The sequence below is a fragment of the Diplotaxodon limnothrissa genome, linkage group LG4, assembly GCF_057381915.1.
Source record: "Diplotaxodon limnothrissa isolate DT_005_m linkage group LG4, D_limnothrissa_male_GT1.1, whole genome shotgun sequence".
NCBI lineage: Eukaryota > Metazoa > Chordata > Actinopteri > Cichliformes > Cichlidae > Diplotaxodon > Diplotaxodon limnothrissa.
The window spans coordinates 22,791,672-22,815,721 of record NC_140599.1 but is presented as its reverse complement, the minus strand read 5'-3'; the positions used below and the strand labels follow the sequence as shown (position 1 = coordinate 22,815,721).

At 40.6% G+C, this 24,050-nt stretch overlaps 1 protein-coding gene across 1 annotated transcript; it reads right to left on the bottom strand.

Moving 5' to 3' along the window:
• Nucleotides 1–11,500: 11,500 nt before the first annotated feature.
• On the bottom strand, nucleotides 11,501–13,995 carry LOC146633810 (peripheral myelin protein 22-like). The gene is made up of 5 exons (XM_085352538.1): nucleotides 13,894–13,995; nucleotides 13,073–13,166; nucleotides 12,805–12,898; nucleotides 12,556–12,696; nucleotides 11,501–12,430 (listed from the first exon to the last, which is right to left on the bottom strand). The coding sequence occupies exons 2-5, from the start codon at nucleotides 13,148–13,150 to the stop codon at nucleotides 12,273–12,275; spliced, it is 471 nt and encodes a 156-aa protein (XP_085208664.1). The 5' UTR covers nucleotides 13,151–13,166; nucleotides 13,894–13,995; the 3' UTR covers nucleotides 11,501–12,272.
• Between the last annotated feature and the right edge of the window lie 10,055 nt (nucleotides 13,996–24,050).

Here is a 24,050-nt window from a genome sequence, read left to right as displayed (position 1 = left end):
ACTTCACAAGTTATTGTACAGCTCCACGCTTGTTTTTAATTAGAAAGTTATGACGAACATTTATAAGCAGTTGTATGAGTCGTTTAATTTATAGTCATCTCAGCATGTCACGGTGGAACCGTACAAACAAATACAGATAAAATTGAAAAGGCAAACTAGTGCAAAGGGCTCAAAACTCCTTTCTCAGTTGAGGTGACGTTTTACAGCCAGATTAGATATATGACGCCTCTGTCCTGTGGGAAATAGGATCAGAGGTATGAGCATGTGACATACAGTCCCTTCCTTGCACAGGACTGTATCACACACTGAGGATTAAGAGACCTTTCTGATCGATATTGAAAGAGAAATGACTGCTAATCAATAACATCAACATGTTGTTCTACTTTTTGTCCTTTTTTTAAAAAAAAAACTCAATTGTTCAGTGTTTATACGTTTATACATAATGGTAGCATTACTGTGGCGATTATTCATGTCACGCTACAGTGACATGAATAATGGCAACGTGCACCTTTTGAACAAAATCAGAACTTTGATATGCGCCAAGCTCCTAGTGCTTGTAATAGCTCACTGTGATGATGTACAGCTTTGGGTTCCATGTCAAGGCAGTGCTGTGCTCCACCTCCAGCTTTGCATTGAACAAATCCTCATCTTACCCCTGGCTAACCCAGAACTTCTCCTCATGAATCCTGCGTTTTATGATCCAGAGGTTTAGTGTTGACGTTTGCTCTGCTGCTGGTCATATGTCGAGGGTGGGGGATAAACTTGACAAAATGAACATGGTGTGAACTTCAGCACTGTCAAAAGGCTTCTTGACACGCTGACAGGCCCAGACGGAAAAGTCTTGTTAGAGTGCATAAACACACTTGAGGTGTCAATGTAGCTGTAAAAAACACTTGTTACTTCTGTCGAAGACAATATGATATCTACTAGAATAGAGCCTTTTCTGACAGCAAGTTTAGCATATTTGTTTTTCTTTTCCCTTTGAGCTTTTCTATATAATCTTTTTTATTTAGAGCATGGATAAATGCATGGAGGTGTTGTATACTGATGGTTAATTGAAGACATTAATGCCATATAACGTGGCGCTGAGTCATACTGCATCTGCACTGCACAAAGAGCACAGAAAGGTAGCATTTTTCTTGGATAAATCAATAGAAGGTATGCAGACTATTCTTCCTTCAAATGCAGCTAGCGAAAAAGGTCAAGGCTCTGACAGCAATTATTTTCTGCTACTAGCTCAGAAAGAAACAATTACCAAGTTTACCACTGGACAGTTTTCCATACAACCACAGAGAGCTCAAGATGCGTAGTGTAGTAAAGGCTGAGAGGGAAGAATTTCAAAAGCTAGAGGTTTGTCTGTGGTCCAGCCATCAGAAAATCCAAAACAATACCTGAATAGTGCTTCAATAGCACTGCTATTGAAGAAATAACGCAGGTTTCTACGATATTGTGTAATGCCATGCACACTGAAAGTATACACATATTGTATTTGTGCTTCCTAAATGAATACTTAGTAACAGCATCAAAACAAATCACACATCTCTCCACACAGCTTTGGAAATCTGGTTTGATGGAGGCACCTCAAATTTTCACGCTTGACTTCCCCCGCTAAGCAGAGGACCTCTGTATACAGGCTGAAAGGTTACCGGTATCATTAGCTGATGCTCTTTATGATACAGCTAATGATCACCATTGTTTGCCTTTACCACTCGAGGCTTTGTGAGAGATCCAGGGAATGAACATTCAAGCTTAGCATGTTTTTGACTTTATGGATTTCATTTATAGAATTTAATTTTTTATGCCTTTTCTTTGATGGATTTATAAACAACGATGCAGATTTAACTTTAAGCCAGTGGTGAATCACAGCTGTGCAAAGTGTGCCCCTGTGTTTGTGAAAGCAACGTGTTGCTGGAAATTTTTTCCTTGCTTAAGCACAACTCACTCATCAGTTCAGACTTTTCCAAAACACATTTAAAGGGTTCACAGCCTTGTGTGTGCCTGGGGCACTTTTGTTTGCCTGACACCATAAATGAGGAATTAAATCAGGGGCACTTTCATAGACATTTCACTCAACCAGGCTTATCATAGATAACTGGTGCTTTCATACAAGAAAGACAACAGAAAGACACTTCTCCAGGGCAAAGAACATTTTTTATTCATTTATTGGAAGCCTTGAACCAGGGTGGATTATAAGCCTAAATAACTTTTGATTATTTTAATAACATATTCATTCTCAATTTTCAAACATACAACATTTATCCGAGATAAAGAGGGAAAATATCATAGACTAGCAGTCTGCATAAGACTGGCCTCTAACATGTTCTGTAAGACCAAAACATCAGTTTATTCAATAGAATTGATTTACATTATCGTCAGATAACATTACATGAGACACTGTATATATTTATCCTCCTGTGTATTCAAGGTCCAGTCTCCAGGTCACTTGTAGTCAGCATGTTGGGATGGACTTTGGATTCAAAATTGTCAAAATTAACAAAGCAACAGATATACAAATACTGTTACAGCTCAGTATGAGCTGCTAACAACAAAGAACCACCTTTCTTTGGAAGACCTGCCTTTCAGTTAGCTACACTGCAGTATACTTGACTGAACAGACTGAATAAACACTGAGAGGCCTGATTGTTTGATGCTGGTGTCTTGGGTTCATCTCCTCTGGATTAATGTGAATGCACCATTGAATAGCTGTGTGTATCTATATAGCTATATTACATATAAACTTCTCTCTACCTGCCTGTGGTGGAATCTGAAAGGGATAGTGAGCCAATACATCACTCCCTTACCAAATTATTTACAAGTGAAGCTTAAATATAAACAGGTTTAATTGCTACCTGAAATGTGAGCCTGATTGAGAGACATAACAGCATTTCACATCTTATATTTATTGTTCATTTGCTCACATGTTTATACCTGCTACCCAATTAGGCTGTGGTCAAACTGAGATTGCATTATTGAAATTATTTATAATATCCCTCCCTGGATGTAATTTCATTACCTTTCAAAGGGATTTAATAGGAGGGCATATTACTACACATATCAAATGATGCATGATAAATGATTATATCTTTACTTTTGCTATTGGGAGTGAACTACTGGCATGAGTCTGGAATACTGCTTAGGCTTATGTTTCAGCTGTGGGCAGCCTGGGTAATCATTAGTGATATGGCTCTTTGTACACTGAGACCTGGATTTTCTCATTGTCCAAGTAAGCAATCACAGAACAGCTGTTTGTGCTCTGCGGCTGCAAGCAACAAGAAAAGAGGAGAGATCTTCCACGAAGCAGGTCATTACATGAGAACATGGAGTCACTGTCAATATTTGCACTACACAGACATTTAGGGGAACCTATTAACCCCATCTGAACCAGAGGTTCAGTTCGGGTTCTCTCTCTCACTGTTTAGGTATGTGAAGATTCTCACTGGCAGGGTTAACTGTGGGATGACAATATTTAGACTAATCTCTTACGACTGGGGTTCCTTCGTGTTTACAGACATCTTTAAAAAGGTTTTCTGGTCTCTCTGCTGCTTACATCGTCTGGTCTCCATCATATCAACACTCTTTACAACCCTAATTGGGCTTTCTTACTCATACATCCTTGTCTTGGATTTATAAATAAGGATAAATTCCTTCTACGACTGTGGATGTTAAAAATGTTAAACCAGTCAATCAGCCAATCATAATCAGTCATCAGACAGAGGCTATTGAAACAGAGTGTACAAAGCTGGTAGCTTATAGGCCTGATCATTAACATACTTGCAGCTGTAGCATAGCAACAACAGACTTGACCCAAGCTTGTAAAAATACAGTTGTAACAAATGTAGGTGAATTCACACAAACATAACGTAACTTGAAGTTGAAGAACAAGAGGGAGATTATCTTACTTCTATTCAGAGCATGCCGACTATGACTGGGATTTTACTACTATCTGTATGAGCATCATCATTTCGGAACCAGCAACCTCTGAACTCACCTGAGTGAATAGGTCTGAGTATGTGGCGCTTTTATCTGGTGTAAGCGACCGTGCTATCCACCCTTCTATGAACTCTGAGAGGTGAAGTGTTTGCTAAAGGTGTAATTCAAGCTTTCCTTGCTCGAGACCTCAGCAGACATCGAGGCTCAGGTGATCAGTCACTATAGAGAAAAGCGTTCAGATTGGGGAGACAAACAAAGACGCCCACTCCAAACACCTCTAGCTGCTCTGGTCTCAACTCCTCATCCACTCTCAAATCCGCTGGGAAGGCTTAAGCCACTGGCCAGGGTCACTGAGGTTGAAATAACACAGCTACTTCAGTTTGACCCACCAGATCAGGCCATGACCGCCATCCTTCATTTGATCTGCCAGCAGATATCACATCTATGGGCTTATTTAGTCCACTGACCGATTAATGGTTGTAACTGGATCTACCTATGTATGCTTACTATCTGTGTCTGTCTGTCTATTAGTGGCTTTTGGGTATTTTCAAAAGGTGCAAGGTCAGTTGTGAAAATAACTATAACCTAAGTGGCAATACTACGGAAGACTGTTATGTGTAATTCATTGTTTGCTTCAGTAAGGCTTGATAATGAATGACTGGTGTACAACAGGTCACCAGCAGTGAAATACATGTAGGCATCAATTATGGGTTTTGTTTCTTTGTGTATAACCACCCTCTGACTGTCACAGCCAAACATTTCATGGGTGAAAGGATCAAATGTGACAAATTCTGTCTTCATGATGAAGATCACCCATTTGTTTCTGTATGAAGAGATTTGAATCTCTTTGGTCTCAACTGTATCATGGTTTCAAATCAATTTTTGTGCCACTTTGTGCGTAATTATCTTCACATGTGCAAGCACTCACAAGCGCTCTCAAATTATCCACATATTTTCATCTACGACTCAAATGTGGGAAGCGCATTTGAAGCACATAAATGGATCAGCAGCCGTCTAACCGCTGTACCATGTTTCCCAACAGCGATGCATCTCGGCACTGTCACACCGCTCTTTAATTTGGAGGATCTCTGCTCAGGCCTGAAACACCAGAAAGCAGCAAACACTCTCCAACTTGCTGCCGTATAATTAAAGAAGACATGTTTGCCTCACTAGTCTTGTCACACCAGTATAGAAACCCTTGTTAGCCACCAGCACTGAATTACAAGGTCTTTGTAGCTGGCCATATAACATTTGAAACTGAATTAAGTGTATGAGTTGTATCTGTGAGAGAAGGACACACACGCAGAAATATGAAGGGAAATTTGACGTATAGGAACCAAATGTAACATCACCCCCCCAAATTCTATTTATGGAGACAATTCCAATGTGCATAAAAATAGCATTCGATAATTGATTTTTTTTCCCCCACCACATGTAATCACATCTCTTCTTACTCAATGATTATGAATCTTGCTTCTGGGACTAAGTTATTAACAAGATGCTGGTTTAATTAAGTCTCGAGTTGCAGAAGCAATGTTTTGAATCAAATACTATTCTATGTCACTTGAGATTGGTGAACGCACACTGTGACAATTTTTTGAGGCTTAAATACAAAACAGCACTTAAAATGGATTTTTTTTATTAAATTCATGATGTTATAGTGTTGCATTTAGTACCTCCGACCCTTTTGCTTCCACACAGCTGACTGCTATTGGAAACAAACCTATAAAGAGCTTGAATGATGGGCAATTTTGTGTTCAAGCTCACAGTTTAGATAGAATATGTTAATGTTTAATGTACTTTACGGATGTGTTTGTATGCTTCACTGTAAGTGTTTGTGTGGGCGTGTGCATCCACATAGTATTTGTAGCCATGAGCATTTGTGGCAATGAGCTTTTTACAGTGCATCTGGAAAATATTCACAGCACTTCACTTTTTCTACATTTTGTCATGTTACAGGCTTATTACAAAATTATACACACAATACACCATGCAGATCAAGTGAAAAAAAATTGTGTCTTTTAGATTTATTTATTTATACAAATAAAAAGCAAAAATATAATATACGTACGTATTCACAGCCTTTGTTTAATACTTGAAGTGCCTTTGGCAGCAATTACAGCGTACAGTGTATAGCACACCTTAAATTGGTGTTCCATCAGGTTGGATGGAGAGCATTGGAGTCCACTTGTAGTAAATTAAGTTAATAGGATATGATTTGGAAAGGGTCACACCTATAAAGGTCCCATACCTGACTATGCAGGTCAGAGCATAAACCAAGTCATGAAATCCAAGGAATTTGAGATAGGAGGTATTGAGGCACAGGTCGAGGGAAGAGTGCAGAAAATCTCTGCAGTACTGAAGGCCTGAATGCACACAGTGGGCTCCATCATCTGTAGATGGAAGACGTTTGGAAGTATCAGGACTCTTCCTTGAGCTATCAGGTTAGAAGGGCCTCAGCCAGGGAGGTAACCAAGAACCCAGCACTCCCTTTGACAGAGCTCTAGCATTGCTCTTTGGAAAGAAGAAGACTGTCCAACCATTTCTGTAACGCCCCACCAATCATGTACGGTAGAGTGGCCAGACAGAAACCAGTCCTCAGCAAAAGACACATGACAGCCCGCTTGTCCATGAAAACTATGAAAATATCACAGAAAACAAAATTCTCTGTTCTGATGAAACAAAGATTGAACTCTTTGGCCTGAATGCTAACCATACCTGGCCAATGTCATCCCTACAGTCAAGCAAGGTCGGGGCAGCATCATGCATTGTGAATATTTTTGGCAGCAGGAACTGTGAGACTAAAGTCAATTCAGCAATCTGCAGAGACATCCTTGATGATAACTTGTTTCAGAACACTCTCGACCTCAGACTGGAGCAAGGGCTCTGCACTGACACTCTCCACCCAACCTGATGGAGCGTGAGAGGTTTTGTAAAGAAGAATGAAAGAAACATCCCAAAATAGGTATGCCTAGCTTGTTGCATTATATTCATAAAGCAAACAAAACAAAACAAAACAAAAACTTGAGGCGGTAATTGCTGCTCAAGTTGTGCCAGCAAAATATTGAGCAATACTCAGTGAATACTTGTGTACATATTATATTTTTGTTTTTTATTTTTAATAAATTTGACAGAATTTCAAGCAAACTTCTTTCACTTTTTAATTAAAGGGATTGTATATAGAACTTTGATAGAACTTTGAGGGGGGAAATCTATTTTGGAATATGGCTGTAACATGGCACATGGCACAATGTGGAACAGTTAAAGCCCTGTGAATATTTTCTGGATGCACAGTGTAAAGAAATCAGAAAACTATTATTTTCATCTTTATTCATTATATCTTCATGCATCCAAGGACAGACATGGCTGGGAGATTGCTGTGCATTTTGAGGGTCTTGTTGCAGGATGTAGCGTCAGAGGTCATGGGCCAAAGGGGAATTTCAGGTTCCACATCTACAACTTTGCCCAGACTGTCAGGGCCGCTGTCAAAGTGGGCAGCCAGCCGCGCTCTAATGTGAATTAGCAAGACAATGGGGGAGTTGAGGGGCGGGTTTAAGATGGGCTTTGATTTCTCAGAGATTTATAGGCGTGATGAAATCAGCTTTGAATAAACAGGGTTTGGCCATTTTCTCTATCGTTTAACTACATCTGAAGGCTCCAGGGTTTGTTACGGGGGACAAATACTTTGGATAAAATGGCAGAAAATCTAAAGAGAAAGAAGAAAGGCGGGCTGCAGCTTCTTCTGAAGTCCACACATGTCCCATTCGGGGACCCATCAGCTGGCTGAGGCCCATTGTATGTTCTGCTTCACGACTATTACTGCCTTTCCAGAGAAATTCCCAACTAAAGACTTAGGGAAATTATTCTGATGTGTTCCTGGGATACCAAGAAAACATTTGGCTGCCAACATGTAAAGGTCCTTGGCTGCTGTTAAACAGTTTAACGCTAAAAAGAGTGAAGAGTGAAGCATCCTGGTCTTTATCAACCAGTTAAACAATTTTGATGTATGTATACCTCAACCACATTACCCAGTGTATAGTGATAAGGGTTGCTTCCTCTCAATCCCCTCTCCTCTATCCTCCATGTCCTGCAGTAAATACTAAGTGCCCCCAGTGACCCTAACAGTGATAAATAACCCTTAAGGTTAACTACGTTTCAAATGGAGCAGTGAGGCCATTATAGGCCTCCAGAGTTTTCTTGACATCCTCAATATGTTATCTGTATGCCCAGGGACCTTTACCAGAGTAACATTAACTGAGCTCTCTTTTGTGTCCCGATGAAGTTGGAAGAGCTCTTTTAACCCAAAAACCTGAGAAGAAGTTTTCAATCTTCCGTCTAGATGTTTTTACACATTCTGTAAGCATAATAAGTCTTGGTATAAAACACATGCATTGTGTGTTGAACGTGACACGTTTTGTGTGTTGTGAATTGACCTGCATTTATTACTGAAGGAGCACACGTGCATACAAGTGTCTGCAGAGATAGTGCTGGGTAATGAATTCATGATAACTGCAAATTGATGTCTTGAAAGCAGCTTTGCATTTATCTTTCTCGGTTACCGAAGTTATCTTTGAAAACGTCTGGAGACTGGAGATGTTGTGATTCATGTCAGAAGTAACATGACATAAAGTGTCACTTCTCCTGTAAATGCTGATGGGAAAAAAAAAAGACAAATAGACAGCGACGATCAACCACATTAGTCGGGGGGAAAGTGGCTGTCAGGAAGTTCAGCAATCATTTTGTATAAACACCATCTGCACACTGTAGTTTTATGCAATTTAGAGCTTTCACCCATAAACTGATGTGAAGTGCAAGATATCTACAGACTCTTCTAGATCAAAGACAGGAGCCTGTCTCAATACACTGCGGTGGCAACTTCTGAGAGCAAGCACGAGAGAAGATTAGCGTCATATTACCCCAGTACATATGCTTTAAACAGGAAACAGAGTGTCTTCTTCATGATTCGAAAAGCCAGTAATATAACCTACGCCGTATGTGTAAAACAATGTACGAACTTCCAGCTACAGCTTTGTTATTTTCTGAAAGCCGTAAAAATAAATCTGGATTATCCTACACCAGGGACATTAAACTCTTTGTAGTCCAACACCTCCAAATTCATCGTCTGCCATTTGTTGGAAAATATATGTACTGAAAATGTTCCAAATGTGTGCATTGAACCGCTCATTTGCAAAGCAGACAATTAACACCCTGAGTTCTCTCAACACTTGCAATTTCAACAGTATGTCACAGTGAAGCTACAAAAGCACAAAAGCTCCATATGTTACAACTTTGAATAGAAAAAAAAGATTTGAATTTCCACATATTTACACTTACTGTGTCCTCACAGCAGAAATGGCTGTGAATCTTATTAGATGATGATGAAGAAGAAGCTATTTATGAGTTCACTGAGACACTTTTTACCCTCTGCACATTTAACACCCATGACCTAATGGACAACAAAAGTGTGTTGCAGTCACCACCTAGTGGCATGGCATCATTGTCTGCTGACAGCTTTCTCTTTTTTTGACCATGTTACATTTGTGACAGGTTCTGTCATACACAGCTCTATTGCTAACTATGGACAATGCATGTCTAAGTGCACTTTTGCATCATACGCTGATATGAAATAACTGAGTTCCACCAGCAAAAATCATTAAATATGTCAAGATTTATTTAGAAGTAGTGGTATTTTTTTAATCTGATCAATCTTACAAAACCTGGGAAAATTCTGACCACCCTTGAGACAGTCAACTTTTTTGTGTTATTTTACACAAAGCAGTTAAGCACCCAGACAATTAATGATCATGGAAAAAGAAAAATGTTCTGACCACTGCTTATGATTCCACTAGGTGGTGACTGCAACACACTTTGTTTGTTGGGTCCTTTATTTTTGCTCCTTCAGACTTGTTTTTGTGGTAAAATGATTCATTAAGCTTTGGTACTCTTTAGTTTTGTGTTAGCATACAATTTAAAAACAAATGTTGAGACAAAATTAGAGAGGCAAGGCTGAGATGGTGGCTATATCGGACAAAGGATGCTAAAGATGGAGCTGTCAGACACCAGGAACAGAGGAAGACCACAGAAAAGATTTATAAAAAAGTGAGGGGAGACATGCAGTGGATAGTAAAGACAAGGTGAGACAGAGGCAGGCAGTTAGTGTGGCGACCCCTTGAAGCAACCAGGTGAAAGAAGACGAAAAAAGCAATAAAAATGATGATCAATCACATAATTTGTTAATAATTGGCTTATCAATAAATGGCACTCAGACCGTTAAATTAATGTAGTAAGCAATGCTATTTGGTTAGGTTTAGGGAAAAAATGTGGGCTTGGGGGTAAAATACATCCATTCATGAGATTAACTCTGTATGTATTTAATAATCTACAACAGAATCACTGATCAGTAATAAAATCTTTATTACAATTGTTTATCATTAGCAAAAAATATATTGCTGTTTAATTGTTTTATGTGCCTCAGTATCATCAGAGTGTAATGTTATCTTATCAGCTCATAAGGACTACAATAAAATACTAATCATAAAGCAATGTGTTGCCCAAACAAACAAAAGTAAATAAAATCATAACTGATCATTTGACATGGTCAAATCATGTTAATAAGTAAAAAGAATCTTAAACTTATTCTTAGCCAAATTGAATTTTTAAAAAAAGATATAGCATATGTAAATCTACTAGTATGCTTTCAATATGTCACATTAAATAGAAATGATGCTGGGGAGAAACTGTCTAAGCAAATTCTAAACAGATCAATGTCTTTTTCTGAGGCACTTTGCACTATTACATTTTTCTTGTATTTTCCCCCTTTTTTTATTTTGGTTTATCCTCAGAGATGCTGTTGAGACATTCTTTCCTTAACCGCGTTTTAGTGGGATCTTTGATTTATGCTGTTTTGCTGAAATAATGTCTGCATATGGTGCCAAGTTTCCAGAATTTGATAAGCACGTCCTCGAAATGTAGCCAGGTGGAGCTATTTGCATTCATAAAATTGCTTGTTCTCATTTCACCCATACTTGACAATCAATGGAAATTAAATGAAAGCTACATGAAAAACTGCAGATCAGCAGTTTACCTCCATAGAGTTTACTCTATGAATGAACTCTATGAATGAACAAGAGAGAGACTCCTAACTTTTCAAAACCTTTGATTTACATGATCGTTTAATCTGCACCATTCTTGCCACACACCATGTAAATATAATGTAGCACCATGCTTACATAGTGAAAGTATTTATCACGGTAGTTTGTGGCTATGGTGAACACTCTTATTCGCAGGCATTTACGTGTTTTGTGTGTCATAGCGCCACCAAGAGGTACAAAAATATGGTGTAAAGACACAATAGTGCCATTTCCTAGTATTCCCTATACTACTAAAAGAGTGCAGATAGCCCATCCTACGGACTTCTGTGAAGCGTGCACATGATTAAACCTTTCAGCGACAAGCAGATTTATTTTCAAAAGGTTTATTTAGAATATTGACAAAAAAAAAGGCAAACTCGAGTTTGTACAAAAGCAAATTAATCACAGGACATGACACACTTGCAACACAAAGTAGGCTATACAGTTCAAGCATAATAATAAAAAAAAGAAAAGAAAAAAAGCACCATTTTTAAAACTAGGTTACAAAATGCAAAACATTTTTATTTGGTATATCAAGTACAATGATAAGTCAGGAAACAAAACTTCATGAGTATTAACACTTATTTTCAATTTTGAGGGTTTTCTTACTTCCTTCAAGAATTAAACAGATTAAGTAAGGCACATGGATCAAAGCATCTGACAGTTAAGACATAAAAACAATGTTAAAAAAAATAAGAAGCTTGATATTCTGGCTTTTGAAGCGACATCTCTTTGGCACAGCTGCATGACTTGTGAAAGACACAAACTCTATCACATAATTGAGCATGACAATGTTAACTTGACAACATTATGTACACAATGTATGAAAAAATGTTATAAATATGTCTAAAAACCACAGACACTATGTACATCTTTGTACTGAAGCAATGCAATGTTATTCATCTCATCACCGATGATGGATTTGTTGAAATCAAGTGCCAGCATGCATCAAAAATCAATATGTCACCAATGCATTTCCAAACACACACTGATAACACAGCTGTGGTGTTGAAAGAAAAAAAAACCTGATGTGATGTTTTCAGAGAAATAATGGATACTGAAATACAGCAACAAAAACAAATTATTTTGTGTTGGTGACACATGCACTTTTGTTGGGATGTCAGTCTATGGTCTGTGGGTAGTAAGCACAGTGCGCTGTTGTAGTAAAGGGCCTCCTAACTACCCTTCCTTATTTCTCCTCCCCTGATTCTTTCATTCTTTCTTCCTCAGGACAATATAAATTAGGCCACTGATGAGACACATAGGGAAAGCCACCCAAGCCAGCACATACGCATACCCGAAGTTTGTATGGGTGCCATCATCTGGACGCATCACAGTGTAGATGATTGCCCCGCACATCACAAACACACCTAGGAAAGATGAGAAGAGAGTTGAGGGGAATCTGAAGGAAATTGGCATGAATGTAGATGATCTCACCACTCCACCCATTTCTTCTCAGGGTGTGACTGTCAGCATGTGATGAAGTCATACTCACTTGCTAAGATCTGGAAGATGGCAGTGAAGAAGAAGCGTCCGCCCTTAACTAGTCTGAACAGCTGATATAAAAACGCAATGAGGGAGAAGAAGCAGAAGAGCACTGACAGGATCATGAGAGCTTGCACTGCTTGGATCCAGTCTAGGAGGCAGACAGAAGAGATGAATAGCATGAAATTTAACTTGTGCATCACTTTTCAGTAACAAAGCACGCTGCATTTTGTTTGTTTTTCTATAAACATGAACAAACCTTCATTGCTGGATGGTTGGCAATGGTAACCTCCATTGTTTGTTGAGCATTTGTACCATAGATCTTTGCCACTGTTGTCAGCTACAGACCAGGCCTGATAAACACAACAACACGGAACCATTTAACCTGTTACTGCTGTACGTCCAGTAGCAATATTACAAAGTAATCAATCACTGAAACAACTCCTTGTCTATTCAGATCACATCCTCATGCTCCATTCTGTATTTTTCGCAATTTAAAAGTTGACAAAAGGTCTCACAGAACTTACACTGGCAGCTGTCGACACGATGAGGAGAATGAGAATGATTACGTGCAAGATAAGCACTCCAAGCAGGATGAGCAGCATTTTTTTTCAAGTAGGTCTGCAGAAAAGAGAAGACATTTCACGTGAATTTGCCATTACACCAACTCTCTTCTAGGTGTGTTCACTAGCCTATCTCCACGCCAGAGGGCGGCATTACCTCACTTATGCATCGACCGCAATGTTTACCTCAATGTGAAAGTATTCCCTTACATTCAAACACAGGGCGAAGAAGGGAGGACCATTGACTATTTCCCGAAGTTAATAATTAATGTCGAGTTTAACGTCGAGCTGCACAAATTAATCTATTTTTGTCAAAGTGAATCAAAGTATTGAACTTTCGATCTATTTAAATATCCAAACGACGTAACTAACTGATGAAAGCAATACGGGTTTGCATAAAAAAAGTCGTTGGCTAAAAACCTGACCATGAATCAGCTGTCTGTGTGAGTAAGGGAGACGGTTTCTCGACTAATCGGGAGCAGGCTGCTGGAAAACAAACTCAACCCATCTCTATGAAAAACATTCCAGAAAAGTACCGCCATGCGCGAGCCACAACTTTCCCTGTTTGGTAATGTCAAGTACAAAGCACCTAACTTTAAAACTGGGAGAGACGAGCGAGACTCTCGGGCAAAGTCACAGCTTCAAACGGTTTAACGGGTTTTGCGTCATAAAAGTAAAATCCATGGTCGAGTCCTGCTGTATGAGGGTAAAACTCAATGGGGGAAAAATGAGATCACTGACTATAACAAGAGCATGGAAAAAGCAAATATATTAATCCCACTTACAAAAAAAAGGCCAATCAAAAGTTGTTGGAGTTTTTTCTCCGTTTAACGGATCGAGCTGAAGAGAAGAGCTGGGAAAGTATCACCTTGCTTCTGCTTCGCGACTCTCTCTAGATACTATTCCAGATGTAGCTCACACACCCCAGTCTGTGTCTTTCTCCGCCTGAACACCGCCCTGCAGGCCCTGCACGTCACCAGAGGCCTACTCCTTTCTTTTCCCCCTCTGTCTCTCTCTTTCTCTTTCCTCCCGTGGAGGCCCATCAACGAAAGTGAAATCTACAGGACTGTAGTATAACCTGTGGCACTGCTGAGCAAACCTAAAGACTTCCACAGACACACAAACAGAATTCCACACTTTCCAAAACATTAACATAACCTGCTGATATAAAACTATGTAGAGTTGGTTTATGATCTAATGAGTCATTCATTACATCCACAGTGCTCATTCATTTTCTTATTTGTACAATGACAGTCATGATTCTTGACTTTGTTGCATTTGATTGCAAACAAAACTCATTGATCGTCATAAAACACACGTGTACACGTGTGTGTATGTGTGTGTTTGCACGTGAACCAGCGAGGTGCTCTGGGGGCCCAGAATGCCTGTGTGTGTGTGTTTGTGTGAACTGAGCCTCATGTGTTGTCTCTCCAAGTCTATGAAGAAACAGGGGGGTTTGTCCAGTGCCAAAGGGAATTAAAACAGTGCAGTGTTTTGGTCATGCTACACTGATGGAACGGCTTGACTCGAGGTCCATCGATGGGTTACTAAGATTGCAGATCAAAGCCCGTCAGAGTTCTGTATCGCTCATTACACTGCGGTCTCGTGCCATTTCCTCACAGTGACAGAGCTGTAAACCCAAATTAAGAATGGCAGTGAAAACAGCGATAAAAGAACAAGCGCACACTGCTGCTTTGAAACCATCACAGTCCAAACGTGATAGTCATCACCTGCTGCAGTCAGAGAACACAGCGCGTGCCTGCCCTCTTTCCTCTCCCTTGCTGTTCTTGGCCCATCAGGTGGATTCCTGTGGTCTGTGTTTGTAAACACGCAAAGGGATGAACTGTGGGCTGCTGTACAGCCTCCCTGTGGGATGCCCAGTGAGGCAGCACTGTGTGTCCTGGCAGAGCTGGAGAGGCAAAAAAGAAAAGAAAAAAAAAAGAGACAGCTCTTTGACAACCGCCCAGACCACTGGATGGACGTGCCACTGTTTATGAAGATGTAATTGGTGCAGTGGTCAGTGGGGGCAGGCTTTGCCAGCAGCAGGAGAAGCAGGAGGAAAAGATGAACCTGGCAGTGCAGCTGGAGCAGGTGTGAGAGAAGCTTACAAATCTCACTGGTGTAACACTAGTCTGTGGTCAGGGAGAATTCACAGGCAATGCAGTTTTGTTACTTATAAAGAGGATACAGAGCAGGAAGGATAACGCTGGATCTGACTAAAAATAGAGAAAACTTCAAACAATAATAGGACATGAATTATAAAGTTAGATTGTTGCTGCTGCTGTTGTGAAATCTCCTAATGCAGTATAGGTGATGCATTCCTTAGCAAATGAAGCATTATTGCAGTGAGCCTTAATGTGCCCCACCCTTTACTTTTGATTTAATAACCTCTAATAAGAATGCAATAAACATTTCATTAATGAAGCTGTCGGATTTTTAATCATATTTATAAAAACGGACAAAAATTGGTTTTCTAATGAAATTTTTATGTGGCTGTTTGATGTTTTAGTGATGAATATTTTAGTGTGAAACACACACTTGGACTACAACAGAAGAAGAAAAAATCCTCACATACTCTGGAATGCTGTAAAAGCTACTGCTGCTCGCTTTGACTGATTACTTGGTTCGCTCAGTGATGACTCAACTGTAACCCTGTTGAGTTGTGATCTCTGTTACATGGCTGATAGCAAACCCAAAGCCATCACCCCCCCCCCCCCACCCCCCACCACCCCCACCCCAAAAAAGAACCAAAACAAAACACAAGGCTCGTCCTTTTGTAGAGAGTGATTACAAAGCAAACAGGCAGAAGCAGCTCAAAACCAGCGACAACAGTGCGAGGTTATTGCGGCTCGGCCGTAGCTGAGTTTAAAACTGGCACACCCTTTTAATTAAGACTTTCACTAAAAGTGAGATATGTTAGATGGCTGTTTAAAATGTCAAAATTGCAAGGTTTTTGGCCATTTACTGCGCATGCTCAGATTTATTCTCTTAAATAAACCTCACTTATTTGTGAGACCTACTCACTTCAGGCAAAACAGCTGACCTGAAACCAAACCACAAAGGCGTCACAATGACTCTACTGTTTGGTTTGTATTTAGTTTTAATACAAGATTAAAGTAACCTCACCACAACATGCAGCATCCCCAGTATGAATGACTTTATTTGCATTGCTGCTGACATCTTTATCTGCATGTATTTAACAATTTCCCCTACCTACCTACCTACCTACCTACCTACCTACCATTTTCTGGATCCAGTGTTAATCTCAGAGCTAGGTGAGCACATTCTGCGTTTTCTTTCATGATGTTACTTTCATTTTCGTTCTTATATTCTCAAAGCAGACATATTGAGACTCAAGTTTAGACTTGTGATGAGCTGGATTAACTGGAACAGTTTGCTATTTTGTGATAAAAATGACTCAGCCTCAGCTCAAGCCCAACCCAGTTTTACAGCACTGGTCTCCACCTGCAGGAGTGGCCAGGGGGCTTTTGGGGCTGCTTCATCTCCAACAGGAAACATATGAGTGAAGGAACAGTGACACAACTGGGGATTAGGGTTTGGTTTTGGATGTGACCATGAATTGGCTGCCTTGAGGACACATTAGTGGGACAGCTAATAATTTTACATGTGGGAATATGAAGGAATGAAGGAAGCCTCTCCACCTACAGTGGGGCAAAAAAGTATTTAGTCAGCCACCGATTGTGCAAGTTCCCCCACCTAAAATGATGACAGAGGTCAGTAATTTGCACCAGAGGTACACTTCAACTGTGAGAGACAGAATGTGAAAAAAAAAATCCATGAATCCACATGGTAGGATTTGTAAAGAATTTATTCGTAAATCAGGGTGGAAAATAAGTATTTGGTCAATAACAAAAATACAACTCAATACTTTGTAACATAACCTTTGTTGGCAATAACAGAGGTCAAACGTTTACTATAGGTCTTTACCAGGTTTGCACACACAGTAGCTGGTATTTTGGCCCATTCCTCCATGCAGATCTTCTCGAGAGCAGTGATGTTTTGGGGCTGTCGCCAAGCAACACGGACTTTCAACTCCCGCCACAGATTTTCTATGGGGTTGAGGTCTGGAGACTGGCTAGGCCACTCCAGGACTTTCAAATGCTTCTTACGGAGCCACTCCTTTGTTGCCCAGGCGGTGTGTTTTGGATCATTGTCATGTTGGAAGACCCAGCCTCGTTTCATCTTCAAAGTTCTCACTGATGGAAGGAGGTTTTGGCTCAAAATCTCACGATACATGGCCCCATTCATTCTGTCCTTAACACGGATCAGTCGTCCTGTCCCCTTGGCAGAAAAACAGCCCCATAGCATGATGTTTCCACCCCCATGCTTCACAGTAGGTATGGTGTTCTTGGGATGCAACTCAGTATTCTTCTTCCTCCAAACACGACGAGTTGAGTTTATACCAAAAAGTTCTACTTTGGTTTCATCTGACCACATGACATTCTCCCAATCCTCTGCTGTATCATCCATGTGCTCTCTGGCAAACTTCAGACGGGCCTGGACATGCACTGGCTTCAGCAGCGGAACACGTCTGGCACTGCGGGATTTGATTCCCTGCCGTTGTAGTGTGTTACTGATGGTGACCTTTGTTACTTTGGTCCCAGCTCTCTGCAGGTCATTCACCAGGTCCCCCCGTGTGGTTCTGGGATCTTTGCTCACCGTTCTCATGATCATTTTGACCCCACGGGATGAGATCTTGCGTGGAGCCCCAGATCGAGGGAGATTATCAGTGGTCTTGTGTGTCTTCCATTTTCTGATGATTGCTCCCACAGTTGATTTTTTCACACCAAGCTGCTTGCCTATTGTAGATTCACTCTTCCCAGTCTGGTGCAGGTCTACAATACTTTTCCTGGTGTCCTTCGAGAGCTCTTTGGTCTTGGCCACGGCGGAGTTTGGAGTCTGACTGTTTGAGGCTGTGGACAGGTGTCTTTTATACAGATGATGAGTTCAAACAGGTGCCATTCATACAGGTAACGAGTGGGGGACAGAAAAGCTTCTTACAGAAGACGTTACAGGTCTGTGAGAGCCAGAGATTTTCCTTGTTTGAGGTGACCAAATACTTATTTTCCACCCTAATTTACGAATAAATTCTTTACAAATCCTACCATGTGAATTCATGGATTTTTTTTTCACATTCTGTCTCTCACAGTTGAAGTGTACCTCTGGTGCAAATTACTGACCTCTGTCATCATTTTAAGTGGGGGAACTTGCACAATCGGTGGCTGACTAAATACTTTTTTGCCCCACTGTATGGGACGTTGAGGAAAAGAAAAAGGAAAAAAAAATCACATCTTTGGCTCATCACAGCTGGAAATCATTGGATGCTTTTCTGCACTATTCACAGAACGTTTTGTTCATTTTCACTGCTCGTTCTGTTGCCTGCTTTAATCGAGATTCATTTCCAAACATATGATACTATGTGAATCCGCTGACAGTGACATTCCTCTTACAGATGCTGTTTATGTTTTCCAGGATGTTCATGACACTTTCTTGTGTTTCTTAACCCTCAGGGCTGAACTGGTCTTACCCTGTGTTCGCTGTTTATGTTTTACACCGCTGAGTGACTATCAAATGACATCCCATAGACAGAAAGAGCTGAAACGGAACGACAAGTTGACCTGTGTTAAAGGTTTGCATGGTAATGTGTTGACACCCAGTGACACCAACAGCAGAATGCATGTTGACAATGATCCTAAATACGCACGTTGAAAATATGGCCAGGCTCTATAATACACACCCCTTGTCGTCTCTTTTGTTTTAAATTTCAAAACTCCAGGAAGACCCATAACTGAGCTGAAGAGATCCATTGGCCGGGTGTTAAATCAGATAAAACAGGCCATGTTTAAAAGTGATTAGGGCTGTTGTTTCCTTCCCTTTAGAAAAGGCTCTGTCCTTCCCTATCAAGAATCAACAACCAAATAAATGAGAGACATACGGCATGACAAAATCCAGATTGTGGCACCCTAGTGATCCTAAACATGTGGTAATCATTAGCCCCTGGCTTCCTGTTGGAGTCGATGTCATCAGGACACACATCCCAACAGGCAAGACTGTAACACAGACTGTTGCTTGGAATCAGAGTGCGACTGGCCTCCGGGGGTTTAGAATGAAGCAATAAAAACTATGAAAGAATTCAATTTGAATTGCTTTGCTCTCCTTTCTACTCGGTTCTCACAGCTCTGATATCTGTGGATAAGAATTTAAGTTGCGTCAGACATGCTCTATTGCTATTTTTTTTAATTACAATCAAATATGTTGCAATAAGCAGTCGTGATCATATGATCCAACTGCTCTGAGATCTGCAGATCTGTAGCTAGAATCCACTACAACTCTCAGAGAAGAAACTAATTCCTCCTACTTGCTATCAGAAGTTTACTCATTCCAGTTGCTGTGTTATCTTTTCGAAACTGTAGCTGTCCTTCTTTGACAGCTAACATTGCAGCATTTCTTTCACAAGCTGCCAACTGAGATTTTATGAGAATAAAGGTGCTTAGAAGGAAATATTTTCTTTCCTGAAATGCTGCCAGCACTTTTGAAGCTTTTGTAAATCGGGTTTTCCTGGAAGAAGTTGCATCTAACTGGCTATTATCTCACTATTTGTTGCAGCTTTGTAGGAATTATCCGCAGAACTGCTTCTGAGGTCAAATGCCGTGATATACCAGTGTAGAAACTAGAGTTCATTTACTTCTGAAGGAAGATGTGTTTACATAGTTCATCAGACAGGTTTCACACACCCTTACTCTTGGCCGTGACTTTTAATGAATTCTTTACACAAAACAGCAGAGCTCTTTATAGGATAGTTAACAAAGGCCAAGCTATCAACTTGTGTGGAAGAAATGAGGAAAAAGAAAAAAATTCAAGAATACAATCCTCAGCATGCTGTTAAACAGGTATCTCTCCAGATCAGATTCACTGCCTAAGCTATGAGTCATGCCTGCTGAAACATGAAACCAAACTTGATAGTGGAATCCACAATGCACATGGTGCTCAGTTCAGTCTCGGTTTAGAGAGTAGTCTGTCTGATCGAATGTTAGCGAATGCGGTGATACCCATACATATGTGTTGGGTAGCCTAGAGACTGTGGCCTGGCCAAAGGAAACTGTGGCCTTGCTGTAAAGCCTGGCTTGAAGCGGAGATGGTGTATGTGTGTGTTCATCTGTCTGCATCAGTCTGGGCGGCAGCCCAGAGCAGCCACTCATAGAATATCTGCGCCAAACCCACTGACAGCTCCTCTCAGTGGTTGAGTGAATGAGGAGGTGAGGATGGCCTGATAAACTCTGGCAGACACCTCAGTGCATCAGCATGTTCTACAAACATACAATCCACATACTTAAAAACATCAACAAACTCACAGCCAGTCTAGCATTTTTTTCACTTCTTCCCTGACCCCAATATGCCTCACTTTGAACTTGCTACCAGGATAACGCTCAGTCTGCTGGTCAGTTCATCTGTCATTTTATGTAAACGTATTTTAGTCATTTTTCTCTGAATTAAAGTCCCGGATGGACAAATCCTATCATTTTAACCAGAAGGCTCACATTTGTAGCTTTGAGTGAATTGTGCCAATAATAATAAATTGTTTTATAATAGTACATCAAGAAGGCGTTTATGTCGTTTACTGATTATTGTATCTTTCTAACATCAAATAAAACTGCTATATTGGTTTATGCGTGGGAAAATTATTACTTTGGGGCCACAAGTTGGAAGAAATGAAATTGTGACCAAATCTTAACAGGGTACAAGATATTGAATTTGACTTTGGTGAGTATTGGGAACTTACAATAATCTCAAAGCAGCCCTGAGCCTATGCTGCCACATAGGCTCCCTGTAGGATCGATATTTTCAGTGCTGTTTTTCCACAACCAATTCAATCTATGCTGGAAATTGAAAGTATAGTTTTACTAGTGGTGAGTAGTTTAGACCATAACATAATATTGAATTAATATGTGACATGAAAAGCTTACAGGCTATCCACGGGATAGCCCCTGTGTTGTTCTCCAGGACTATTTTGATGGCCAACACACAGATTCACAATATGCCAAACCTTTAATGAGGTTTTAATGAAACCACAAGATTACTTTAAAGAAAAATAATGTCCTCTCCCTGAACTCTGTATGCCTTGCAAATATGTGAAGAAAGTCAGAAAGAACATCTTGATCAATACAGCCTACACCATCATCCTATACTGCTCTGGGAGGATTTAAGTCATAACAGTTCCCGCCCACTCTGTGGGATGTATTGTTGTGCTTTACGCATTCCAGATGAGACCATAGCTTATCCCCCCCCCCCACCCCACCCCACACCCATTTGAGAGTTTCAAAACATCTGTTCTTTCGAGTTCCTCTAAGAAATGAATTTTACCCTTTAAAGACTAAAAGTAGGGTGTGGTCAAGAAAAATGATGCAGAGCTGTGAAGAAAAGTGATTCAGCTTTCCATTTTTAAAAAAACATTTATTTTATTCAATAAAAAATGGAAATGAATGACTGAAAATGCAAACTCAGGCAGTTTCCATGACCCCAAAACTGTGGTTCCGAATGTGCAGCCGGAAAAATTACATTAAATCCCATACTTGGTTATACGGAGCAGGCAAATGGTGAACGGCAGAGAAGAAAATATACATGGCAGCTTGGACGGAACTCCTCACTTTTTCGGGGTTGTGGGGGATGGGGTGGAAAGGCTTAATTGAAGCCAGGGCTTGTTTTTATATTTTTCCATTATAAAGTTACCCTTTCAAAACAATTACCTGGGCTCCCATTACACTGAGCCCACAATGCAGCTTCAGCCTTGTTAAATAAGCTCTGCTCCTGCAAGACAGTCTTTTTAATAACGTGTGCTGTACAAATACCACAAGTACAAACATATGTTCACTATATAAACAACAGCAGAGAGATGCAGGCTCGTGGAAAATAGTTCTGTATTTGAAGTTGCAAACAAAATCTCTTTTTTCTCTCGCTCTTTTTGCTCTTTCTTACACTCACACATGGAAAAACTACACATACAATGCAGCTGACAAGCCCGAAATGCCACTTTGGGGATACGGGGGTTTTCCACTGAGAATATTTAATTCTCTGAGGTCATGGTTAGGTTTGTAGATCTCAAGTCTGTAAAAACTACACACATGGTTGTGGGAGGAGGGAGTAGGCAGTGCTAGCCAACCTCTGAGGATCACCGTTGTGCAATGCATAACTTGAAACTTCATGGAAAACTGGAAAACTGTTCCGCTCGCACGATCACTTCCAGTAATTACAGTTAAATATCCTTCATTTTCATTAATGAATACAACTTCAGTGAAGTTCAATGTGAGAAGATCAGTGAAAGTTTAAAAATGACCCATGGATCGTTTTCAAGCAAAATTTCTGGTGACCAGGAAATTCCAAACAATGTGTACAGCTCTTTCCATTGACTAATTCATCCTCTGTGTGCGTGTGTATGTCTGCTTGAGTCACTGTCTGGCTGGCTCTGCTCCTTAAGTGAGAACCGATGGGACAAGCTGGAGACGACAGGCAGCTGGAGCAACGTTACTACACATACACAAACACATACACGCAAACACACATGGCCACTCTGGTCACACCCAAGGCATTCCAAGCATGCAGGGCCAGGCGCTCACATAGCGGTCTCTAAATACGCCTGGGCCTCTGTGGGTGACTCACTTTCACTACGCACATGTGTGTGTACATGGCTCCACATGTGAAAGAGAGGGTCAGTGTTTGATAGTGTTCAAAATGGCAGCTCTGTGTGGAGTACTGTGTGAAAGAGTCTGAGTATTTCTGATGAACGGTTCAATTAACAGTGCGATCGAAAACAGTTGCAACACTGAGCCAAGTGTCTCCTCTTTCCCCACAGACATCCGTCCAGCCTAGGTCCAACAACAGTGTGACCTCACCCTGCCTCCACCCTGTATCCTGCTCCAACACTTCCTTGCTGGCCTAAAGCTGCAACACAGGAGTGGGGGAGAGATTAATGATCCATTCCCTCCCTATCTGATCCACCCTGCTCTGATTCGCTTTATGACTCTCATCCATATAGCTCACCAAGTCGGTCAAACACCCACATAAGCATTCTTCCATTCCTAAATACACAGAGATATACAAGTCCCACTCACATAAAGATGGATGCGTTTGCTGTCAACACGAGATTTTTCCTGGGATGGCGGTGTGCGAAAGCCAGTGTTTCGCTTGAGATGAATCCTGAACAACTTCCTTTGAGCACTGCAGAGCGGTGCCAATCAAAGTAAACAGCTACAGATGGAGAGGGCGGAGGGAGCTTAAACCAGGCTTTACCATGCTAGCTACTCTGCCAGAAGGCAGTTGTTTGATACAGGAATTTTAGGAGATGGCCTCATGCTCAGCTGGATCTTTTGAGCTGAGAGCCAGACACGCCTCTACATCACATGCAAAGCGTCACGCTGAGTGTTTATGTTTAAAATAAACACTGCCGATTTAAATTTCAAGGCTAAATCTTCCCAGAAAAATAAAGAAAAAAAGTCTCATGACAGATGTGAGAATGTTAAGGTTGTTTAAAAGATCAAATAATTGCACAGTGGTTTTTATCCAGCATTTACATTTATAGCATGAATGCCCGTAGGATCGTAGCGGATGTTTGCCACTGCTGCTTAAGGTTTTTGTGTGACTTCTGTAATTCAGCATAAGGCAGAAATTGTATATGTGTGAATTGAATGCGTGCAAGAGATGATGCACATTATTCCGGGATGCTGAACTCAGATAACATCCTCTTCCTGAGTCAGTATGATGCCTGTTTTGAATTCAAAGTCACATCTTTAATTGCTTTACCAAAGTAAAAAGTAACCCAAGCCTAATTCAATGATCAAATCATAAAAATAAAAAAAATAAACTCAAGTCAACCCAACCCAACAGAGAACACACTAGTACACACAATACATCTGTTTATGGGCTGTCA